Below are 11,430 nucleotides of genomic sequence, written 5' to 3'. Positions count from 1 at the left end.
TAGTTTCTGGTCTTCCATTTAGATCTTTAATCCATTTTGAGTTTATTTTTGTGTATGGTGTTAGAAAGTGTTCTAGTTTCATTCTTTTACAAGTGGTTGACCAGCTTTCCCAGCACCACTTGTTAAAGAGGTTGTCTTTTTTCCATTGTGTATCCTTGCCTCCTTTGTCAAAGATAAGGTGTCCATAGGTTCGTGGATTTATCTCTGGGCTTTTTATTCTGTTCCATTGATCTATATTTCTGTCTTTGTGCCAGTACCATACTGTCTTGATGACTGTGGCTTTGTAGTATAGTCTGAAGTCAGGCAGATTGATTCCTCCAGTTCCATTCTTCTTCTCCAGGTTGGCTCTCTGGCTATTCAAGGTTTTTTGTATTTCCATACAAATTGTGAAATTATTTGTTCTAGTTCTATGAAAAATACCGTTGGTAGCTTGATAGGGATTGCATTGAATCTACAGATTGCTTTGGGTAGTATAGTCATTTTGACAATATTGATTCTTCCAATCCATGAACATGGTATATTTCTCCATCTGTTTGTGTCCTCTTTGATTTCTTTCATCAGTGTTTTATAGTTTTCTACGTATAGGTCTTTTGTTTCTTTAGGTAGATATACTCCCAGAATATTGGAAATAAAAGCAAAAATAAACACATGGGACCTAATTAAACTTAAAAGCTTTTGCACAACAAAGGAAACTATAAGCAAGGTGAAAGGACAGCATTCAGATTGGGAGAAAATAATAGCAAACAAAATAACTGACAAAGAATTAATCTCAAAAATATACAAGCAACTCCTGCAGCTCAATTCCAGAAAAATAAATGACCCAATCAAAAAATGGGCTAAAGAACTAAACAGACATTTCTCCAAAGAGGACATACAGATGGCTAACAAACACATGAAAAGATGCTCAACATCACTCATTATCAGAGAAATGCAAATCAAAACCACAATGAGGTACCACTACACGCCAATCAGGATGGCTGCTATCCAAAAGTCTACAAGCAATAAATGCTGGAGAGGGTGTGGAGAAAAGGGAACCCTCTTACACTGTTGGTGGGAATGCAAACTAGTACAGCCTCTATGGAGAACAGTGTGGAGATTTCTTAAAAAACTGGAAATAGAACTGCCATATGACCCAGCAATCCCACTTCTGGGCATACACACCAAGGAAACCAGATCTGAAAGAGACACGTGCACCCCAATGTTCATCGCAGCACTGTTTATAATAGCCAGGACAGGGAAGCAACCTAGATGCCCATCAGCAGATGAATGGATAAGGAAGCTGTGGTACATATACACCATGGAATATTACTCAGCCATTAAAAAGAATTCATTTGAATCAGTTCTAATGAGATGGATGAAACTGGAGCCCATTATACGAGTGAAGTAAGCCAGAAAGATAAAGACCAATACAGTATACTAATGCATATATATGGAATTTAGAAAGATGGTAACGATAAACCTATATGCAAAACAGAAAAAGAGACACAGATGTACAGAACAGACTCTTGGACTCTGTGGGAGAAGGCGAGGGTGGGATGTTTAGAGAGAACAGCATCGAAACATGTATATTATCAAGAGTGAAACAGATCACCAGCCCAGGTTGGATGCATGGGACAAGTGCTCGGGCCTGGTGCACTGGGAAGACCCAGAGGGATAGGGTGGAGAGGGAGGTGGGAGGGGGGATCAGGATGGGAAATACATGTAAATCCATGGCTGATTCATGTCACTGTATGGCAAAAACCACTACAATACTGTAAAGTAATTAGCCTCCAACTAATAAATATAAATGGAAAAAAAAAAAGAGTGAACTGCAATAGGGGCTGCATGCTCGACAGGCCTGGCTGAGGCTGTGGGTCCATCACAATTCTTTGTACCTCCATAGTTTAGAGCAAAGAATCTGGCACATAAAAGCTCCTTGGGGTGGAGCCTTCTCTTTCCTCCCCCACTCACACCACCACCCTCAACATTCTCCCAATTGGGACTGCAGTCCCACACGTGTGGGTTTATTGTCTGCCCCTCATACCTGTGAACATCGCACAGAAGTAGGGGCTGCAGGCTGCCAGGACCACACGGTGGGCTTCTATCTCGACATCTTCTGCCACAATCATCACGTCACACAATAGCTGTTTGCTGTAAGACACCAGTGAGGGGAAAGGATGGGTCACAGCACAAACACCCACCCCCAGCCACACAAGAGTATTTTTTCTCCCACCCACATTCCATACTATCACTGGCCATGGCTGTCAAATGGATCTGCCATATCTTGAGTCAGGCAGAGGGATGGACTCATCACCTTTTCCAAGTCCCTGATAAGCCTGACATTCATGCTTTCCTGAGGCACTCAACTCTATAGAGATCCAACTACAATGTAGCTGCAAATTCAGGGCTCCTCCATCTGTCTTCACATCTCTGCTCCCCAACTCTACCAGCTCTGACTGAGGCAGGGGGACAGCTCAATGAGCAGTGGGGAAAGTTTCAGGCTGTTAGTTGAGTGGCTGAATGAACACCAAGGAGCATGAGCATGCCACTGAGATGTGCCACCAGTGAGAACAGGTATTAGCTATTCCCCAAGTGATCCACTCACTGCCTATAAAACACTGGTAAGAGGCCAGCCATGTCTGGAGGACTCAAGTATATTTCTCTTCCCACCCAGGTTTAATACTATCATCAAAGAAACTCCACATATATACACAGAGCTCCCTAAAGACCCTGTGCAAACTCCAATCACTACAATTATTAAGAAAACTGTAACCACATTTTTACTTGTTTTTCACCCCAAACAAGGTGACAAACCTTTGAAAAGGACTTATTTACTGTTATATCCTAGACACCTGGCTGAATGCATAGCACACAGCAGGCTCAAATTTTTACTAATAAATAAAGGAAGGAAGGAATGATATTTTAAACAGGATCAGCCTACACTCAGAGAGGGAACGAATATTTGACTACTTTGAAGACTGAAAGGATACCACAAGCCCTACCAATTCAAGAATTTTTCCTCTACCAGCCTTTCAAATTCTTATCATGGCTATTATCATTACAATAGCTAACATTTTTTGAATTACATGTGCCAGGCATTGTTCCAAGCACTTTAAAATATATATATTATTTCATTTTATCCTCTCTACAACCCTAAGATGTTTAGCTATTATTATGTCCCATGTTTCAAAAAAAGGAAACTGAGACCCAGAGACATTAAGTAACTTTCCCAAGGTTACACAGAAAGGGAGCAGTAGAGACAGGATTTGAATATAAGGAGCTAAACCCAAGAACCCACATTCTTAACTTCTATAGTATCCTGGTCACCACTAGTCCCTCCTTCAGCTCGAAGCACTAAAAATGGGAGAGAAGACAGGGAGATTAAACCCATTTCAACTGGGATCCACTGGCAGTGGTTACTTGCACACTACACTGAATTGTGGATCATAACAAACTTAAATTCTTAAAGAGATGGGAATACCAGACCACCTGACCTGCCTCTTGAGAAATCTGTATGCAGGTCAGGAAGCAACAGTTAGAACTGGACATGGACCAACAGACTGGTTCCAAATAGGAAAAGGAATACGTCAAGGCTGTATACTGTCACCCTGCTTATTTAACTAATATGCAGAGTACATCATGGGAAACACTGGGCTGGAGGAAGCACAAGCTAGAATCAAGATTGCCGGGAGAAATATCAATAACCTCAGATGTGCAGATGACACCACCCTTGTGGCAGAAAGAGAAGAACTAAAGCGCCTCTTGATGAAAGTGAAAGAGGAAAGAGAAAAAGTTGTCTTAAAGCTCAACACTCAGAAAACTAAGATCATGGCATCTGGTCCCATCACTTCATGGCAAATAGATGGAGAAACAGTGGAAACAGTGAGAGACTTCATTTGTTTGAGCTCCAAAATCACTGCAGATGGTGACTGCAGCCATGAAGTTAAAAGATGCTTGCTCCTTGCAAGAAGTTATGATCAACTTAGACAGCATATTAAAAAGCACAGACATTACTTTGCCACAAAGGTCTATCTAGTCAAAGCTATGGTTTTTCCAGTGGTCATGTATGGATGTGAGAGTTGGACCATAAAGAAAGCTGAACGCCGAAGAATTGATGCTTTTGAACTGTGGTGTTGGAGAAGACTCTTGAGAGTCCCTTGGACTGCAAGGAGATCCAACCAGTCCATCCTAAAGAAAATCAGCCCTGAATAGTCATTGGAAGGACTGATGCTGAAGCTGAAACTCCAGTACTTTGGCCACCTGATATGAAGAACTGACTCATTGGAAAAGACCCTGATTCTGGGAAAGATTGAAGGTGGGAGGAGAAGGGGATGACAGAGGATGAGATGGTTGGATGGCATCACCGACTCGATGGACATGAGTTTGAATAAACTCTGGGAGTTGGTAACGGACAGAGAGGCCTGGGGTGCTGCAGGCCATGGGATCTCAAAGAGTCGGACACAACTGAGCAACTCAACTGAACAGAACTGATACTGAATTGAGAAGTCTGAGGTCATGACTAGGTTCCACATAAAAGTGATGAGATAATATAATGAGTCTTCCATGTTAAGCAGATGGAAGAGAAGCTACGTATTTGCCCTCCCTCGTAGAGCATATTAAGCCAACTACTCAGATGTTAGTCCAGGTTCACTTTTCAGAGAAATAGAGTCATAAAGCCTGAGAAGGCTAGAATTGCAAATGCCCTTAGATATCACCCTATGATGCTCAGAGAGGTGACCCAAAACCACAAAAGCCTTAGTCTTCAATCCAGTTCTGACTCCAGGTACAGTACAATTTCTGCCTCATGGTTGGTTGATACTTAGAATGGGAAAAGACAGAAGCTAGGTTAGCTCCAAAAGGGAAAGGGGATCAGGAAAGATTCAGCACATGGAATAAGGAACCAGTGAGGGGACTTCTGGGAAGGGTCAGACCTCTGGGCACCAAGAGGCAAAACCTGGGGGTGGGACCTCATCCTGCAGTAAACAGCACACCCTAAACACAAACTTTATCAGAATAAACCAGCTCAATGGGGAACAGAACTGGCTCTGCCTCAACAGGCTATAAGAACATGAACAAATTGACCCCACCAATTTTCTCATCTTAGCTGCCTTGGGACATATACCATGGGGGCCAAATGAGATTGTAGGTACTACTTGAGAATAGTCTTGTTTAAATTTGGATAAAATACATTTTAAAAATGTATTCCCAACATGAATAGATTCATCTTGAACATTTTCACTTCTGTTAAAGATTTGGGAGAGAAAATAGAGTTATTAGGGCTATTTAAAAAGACAAGTAAATTTTTTGGCAACTAGTATTAATATTTTAATAAGGAAAGTATTGACACAGATGAGTCACAGATGCTGAACAAATTTTCAATGTCAGGTACTGGGAAAGCAAATAAAGTGGGATATCTTACACAAACCCAGAAAGGCTGATAATTCTTGAACAAATGAAGAAGAGACAAGAAGGAACAAGGAATAAAGATGGAGAATCCAGTCAGCAAATAAATGAGAGCAGTTCTGAGAAGCAGGAGGTACATCTCAAGGCCAGAGAAACTCTAACCTGGGAAAGTAACCAATAAAAACTTGCCAAACACCCAAGGTAGGCTTTCCCACCACCTTTCTTCACACTGGAGACATCTTCGTCTCCACTACACAGAGAAAAGGGAAGATGAAGCTCCAGAGGCACTGCATGGCTCATAAGCACTTCTGAGGCCAGTCACCAGAGATCCTGTGAGATTCTTTTTTCTGAGCGATCACATACTACTCCAAAGGACAATCTGGAGGAGAGAAAGTTGAGTTATACACAATGTGTCTAAAGGAAATACAGTAGAGATGTTAGGAAGGAGCTCAGATCCTGGAATCAAACTGACCAGGCTTCATGACCCCTGAGAACCACAGAAATGACATGTGCTGTAAACAAGATAATGAATAGTGTTAATAATAAACATTCAGTAAATATTAATTGATTTCTTGTCTCCCTTTTTTCCACAAAATACTTCATTTATGATTAGAGTAAGTTTTGGACATGGTAAATTTGAGCTGCCTTTTGGACATCTAAGTGGGGTTGTCAAGTAGGCAAGTGGATACTAGGGCCTGGAATTTACAGGCAGGAAATGGTTAAGAAGTTGGGGGAAGAAGAACCAACAAAAGAGATGAGAAAACAGCCAGTGAGGCAGGAGGAAAACCAAAAGGGTGTGGTGCCCAAAAAGCCCAGTGAAAAGATGGTTGCAAAAAAGAAGGAATGGTCAATTGTATCAAATACCACTAATAAGTAAGATAACATTAATGTGGCAAGCCAGGGCAATTATGCAAGGAAATGAAATGAAAGGCATACAAATTGGAAAGAAAGAAATAAAACTATCTCTATTCACAAATGATATGATCTTGTACACACAAAATCCCAAGGAATCCACTAAAAAATTAGAAGAATAAATAAAGGAGTATAAGAAGGTTGCAGAATATAAGATCAGTATACAAAAGCAATTGCATTTCTGTACACTTGCAGTGAACAATTCAAAAAAAATATTTTAAAAATTCCATTTACAATAGCATCAAAAAGAATTAAATATTTTAGGAATAAATTTAACGAAAAGAGTGAAAAGCCTATACCCAAAAACTATAAAACACAATTGAAGGAAATTAAAGAAGACCTAAATAAATGGAAAGACCTCCAGTGTTCATGAATTAGAAGATTAATACTGTTGAGGTGACAATTCTCCTCCAAAATGTTCTACAGATTCAACACAATTTCTATCAAGCTCTCAGCTGCTTCTTTGCAGAAAGGGACAAGCTGAACCTAAAATTTCTAAATGCAAGGGATCTAAAATGGCCAAAACAATCCTGTAAAAGAAAGGGGTTGAAAAACTCAGGTATCCCAATTTCAAAACTCATGTGCATACGTGCTCAGTCACTCAGTTGTATCCGACTCTTTGCAACCCCCTGGACTGTAGCCTGCCAGGTTCTACTGTCCATGAGATTATCCTGGCAATAACACTGGAGTGGGTTGCCATTTCCTCCTCCAGTGGATCTTCCCAATCTAGGGATCAAACCTGCATCTCCTGCGGCTCCTGCATTGGCAGGTGGATTCTTTTACCACTGAACCACCTGGACACTTACTACAAAGCTAAAAACAGCATAGTAATAGCACAAAGATAGACATACAGATCACAGAATAGAACTGGGAGTCTAAAAGTAAACACTCACATTCATAGTCAGCTAATTTCTGAAAGGATGCTAAGACCATTCAACTGGGAAAGAATAGTTGTTTCAACAAATGGTGCTAAGATTAAATGGATGTGCTTTGTTTGCTAAGTCGTTTCAGTTGTGTCCGACTCTTGGCGACCCCATGGACTGAGCCCATCAGGCTCCCCTGTCCATGGGATTCTCCAGGCAAGAATACTGGAATGGGCTGTCATTTCCTTTTCCAGGAGATCGTCCTGACCCAGGGATCAAACCCACAGCTCCTGTATTGGCAGGTGAGTTCTTTACCACTAAATCCACCTGGAAGCCTGATTAGCTGGATATCCACATGCAAAAGAATGAAGTTGGATCTCTACCTCACGTTATATACAAAAATCAACTCACAATGGATCAAAGACCTAAATGTAAGAGCTGGATCTAGAAAACTCTTAGAAGAAACATTAGGGTAAATCGTAATGACTTTGGATTAGGCAATGATTTGTTAGATAGAACACCAAAAGCACAAACAAACAAACAAAAAATACATTAGACATCAAAGTTCACAACTTTTGTGCTTCAGGACATCAGGAAAATGAAAAGAAAACATACAAAATGAAAGAAAAACTTTGTAAATCATATGTCTGATAAAAGTCTTGTATCTGGAATATATTAAGAACTTGAAACCTTACAACTCAATAATAAGTAGACATATAACCCAATATAAAATAGGCAAAGTATCTTAATAGAACTCTCCAATAAGATGTAGAAATGGCCAACGATGACATAAAAAGATGCTCAACATCATTAGTTATCAGAGAAATGCAAATCAAAACCACAATAAGATAACTCCTTACACACACTAGAATGGTTATAATCAAAACACAGGAAATAATAAGTGTTGATGAGGATATGGAGAAACTGGAACCTTCATACACTGCTGATAGAAGTATAAAATGCTGCAGAAAACAATCTGGTAGTTCTTCAGAAGGTTAAACATAAGTTTTATTTGACACAGGAACCCCACCCCCAAGAGAAATAAAACACACGACACAAAAACTTGTTTCCGAATGTTCCCAGCAGCAATATTCATAATAGCCAAATGGTCTAAAATTTGTATATCCATACAATGAAATATTATTCAGCAATACAAATGAATGAAATACTGAGACATGCTATAGCATGAATGAACCTTGAAAACATAATGCTAAGTGAAAAAAGTTGGTCACTAAAGACATATTATATGATTCCAAAATAGGCAAATCTATAAAGACAGAAAGTAGATTAGTAGATTAGTAATTATCTAGTACTGGGGTGGGGGGGGGCGGGGTGAGTGGATAGGGATAATGGGGGAATTACTGCTAAAGTATACGGGATTTGGGAGAAGTGATAGAAGTATTCAAAAATTGACTGTTGGTTGCCCAATTCTGCTAATATAATAAATACCATTAAAGTGTATACTTTAAATGGGTGAACTGCATGTTATATGAAGTATATCTTGATGAACCTGTTATCAAAATTTAAAAAACAGCATAAATATCTGCAAAAAAATGAAAAGTCTAAATCAATAAGATATATGTACTCCAATGTTCACAACAGCACCATTTGTAATAGCCAAGACATGGAAGCAACCCAAATGCCCAGATGATTGACTTAAGAAGATCACACACACACACACACACACACACACACACAAACTGGAATATTACCCAGTGATAAAAAAGAATGAAAAATCGCCATTTGCAGCAACATGGATGGACCTAGAAAATATTATGTATAGTGAAATAAGTTGGACAGAGAAAGACAAATACTATACGATACTACATGTGAAATCTAAAAGATAATACAAATGAATGTATGTACAAAACAGAAACAGATGCACAGACACAGAAAACAAATTTATGGTGGCCAAAGATGAGGGGAAAGTGGCAAATTAGGAATACAGGATTAAAAGATATAAATTACTACACATAAAAGACAACAAAGATTTACTGTACAGCACAGGAAATCATCCTGTAACCTATAATGAAATATAATCTGAAAAAAAATCAGTATACTATATACTTAAAACTATTAATAACACAATATTGTAAATCAAGTAAACTTCAATTTTAAAAGGTTATACTAATAGCAAGGAGTAAAAAACAATGTAAAGGCTAAAAAAAAAAAGATACACTTCAAAAGAAAAACAGAAAGCAGTGTGCTAAGGTACCTCATTACTATCTTTATTTTATCACTATAGTGAAAAAAAAACCATACTGGACAATAATCTAAAAAACAAAAAAGATGAAGCAGAGAACTGTTTGCAGTGGATAGACAAGAAATTAAAACCGTAAAGATGAGATAGAAGATTGTCTCTCATTTTTAGGCCTGATCAGGAGGTGCTATTCCAACAAGGACAACGTGCCCACTTGCTGACTGGTAAGTCAGAAGACAAACAGCCATTAGGGTTCTGCTGCCCAGAAGCAGCTGTTGGTCTGACCAGAGTAGAGTGATGAAGTACAAAAAGAGGAGGAAGGCTGCTTGGTTACCATGACAGCAGCTCATTTTCTACCATGGAAGTATAAAGAATAGGAAACAGGTAAATTGTGTGATTCATAAATTGCAAAGAACATGTGTGCCCGAACAAAAAAAGCTTAAAATTGAAGCAGGGGAATGTGAAAATAATGCAGGAAATAATCCCAGGTCCCTGGAATATCAGGTAACATTTCATTAGCCTGACCCCAGGATGTCCAGGTGCTTCACCCTGGCCTTCCTCCAAACAAAGTATGCCTCTCCCCAGTTCTGACTGAAATTGCCCAAATCAATAAAGTGTCTATTCAGGACCCCTTTCTCTCCCTGCATCACCCATTCCACTCTAGTTTTTTCAGCCAGTCATTTAAATGCCTTAAAACTTGATATAATCTTTGAACACCACTAGAATGCAAGTGAGATTGAGGGGGCAAGGCTTTGATTGTCCCACCTACTGCCATACTCCTGAAGTCACATCATCATCATAATAAGCTAACACAGAATGTTCACTTTGTTGCAGGAACTCATGAAATATCTAAGGAATAGCTATTATTATTATTATGTTGCTTCCTGTTTCAGTTAGCAATTCTACTTCTAGGAATTAATTCTATAGAAATAATTGTAAATATGCACAAGTACTTAACAACAACTTAACACTAACATGCTGTCACTGTTCTAAGCACTTATTCTCTTAACAAGCCAGCAAGACTGGAACTATTATTAGCCTCATTTTATGGCTGACAAAAGTGAGGTTGGAGATATTAATTAACTTGTTCAGGGTCACGCAGCTAATCAGCACTGAAGCCAAAGTTTAAAACCAGGCTGTCTGCCTCCAGAGTCTATGCTTGTGACCAGTGCACTATCCTGCCCTACACAAAACCACTGTGAGTATTTACGCAAGGAATTGGAAAACCTAGACGTCCAACAACAGGAAACTGCTTTTAAAAAAACAAAAATAGAGTATCATTCAACCACTTTAAATGAAGTTGTAGAACAGTTAGTAACATTTTAAAAAATTGTTCATCAAAATGTTAAGAATAAAAATCTGGTTGAACACACACACTACATCACAGATAATCAACAAGGACCTATTGTATAGCACAGGGACCTCTACCCAATATTCTGTGATAACCTATAAGAGAAAAAAATCCTAAAAATAATACATATATGTATAACTAAATCACTTTGCTGTACATCTGAAACTAACACAATTGTAAATCAACTATACCCCAATAAAATTAAAATATTTTTAAAATTAAAAATCACCCACAGAAAAAAAAAATCCAGTTGAGACATATATTTTAAAGAAAAAAAGATCTTCTCCTAAATGCTAATAATGGTTTTCACTGTGACTTTTCCCTCACCTGTATTTTCTAAATATTCTACAATATATTCTTTTTATTAAAAAAATTAAAAGAGAAAATTTTAATTTAAAGAAAAACTAAAGGGAAATCCATGCCCAAACCTGAACTAAAATTTCCCAACAAAAACATAAACAGATTGTGGTCCATTAGAAAAAAAACAAAATGAGGAAGAACAAGACTGTGATGGTTTAATGTTTTGTGCCAACTCAACCAGGATAAGGGATGCCCAGATAGTTGATGAAATATTATTGGTGGGCATGCCTGCAAAGGTCTTTCCAAAAGAGATTAGCCTTTGAACTGGTAGACTGAGAAAAGAAGATCCCTTTCACCAATGTAGGTGGGCAACATCCAATCTACGGACAGCTTGCATAGAACAAAAAGGTGGAGGAAGGGTG

At 38.7% G+C, this 11,430-nt stretch overlaps 1 protein-coding gene across 2 annotated transcripts in view; it reads right to left on the bottom strand.

Annotated features, from left to right (window-relative positions):
* The window catches only part of KLHL3 (kelch like family member 3), a 124,728-nt gene that overhangs the window by 93,652 nt on the left and 19,646 nt on the right, over positions 1 to 11,430 (bottom strand). The window contains exon 3 of one of the 2 annotated variants that reach the window (XM_043465430.1): positions 2,024 to 2,130. In XM_043465430.1, coding sequence (XP_043321365.1) covers positions 2,024 to 2,130 — 107 coding nt within the window. Of the gene's footprint in view, positions 1 to 2,023; positions 2,131 to 11,430 lie in introns of those variants that run through there. The other variant, XM_043465432.1, reaches the window with a different exon arrangement.

Source organism: Cervus canadensis, chromosome 4 (genome assembly GCF_019320065.1).
Source record: "Cervus canadensis isolate Bull #8, Minnesota chromosome 4, ASM1932006v1, whole genome shotgun sequence".
NCBI classification, from domain to species: domain Eukaryota; kingdom Metazoa; phylum Chordata; class Mammalia; order Artiodactyla; family Cervidae; genus Cervus; species Cervus canadensis.
Note: the sequence above shows the minus strand (reverse complement) of the source record. Positions and strands in the feature narration are given on the sequence as shown.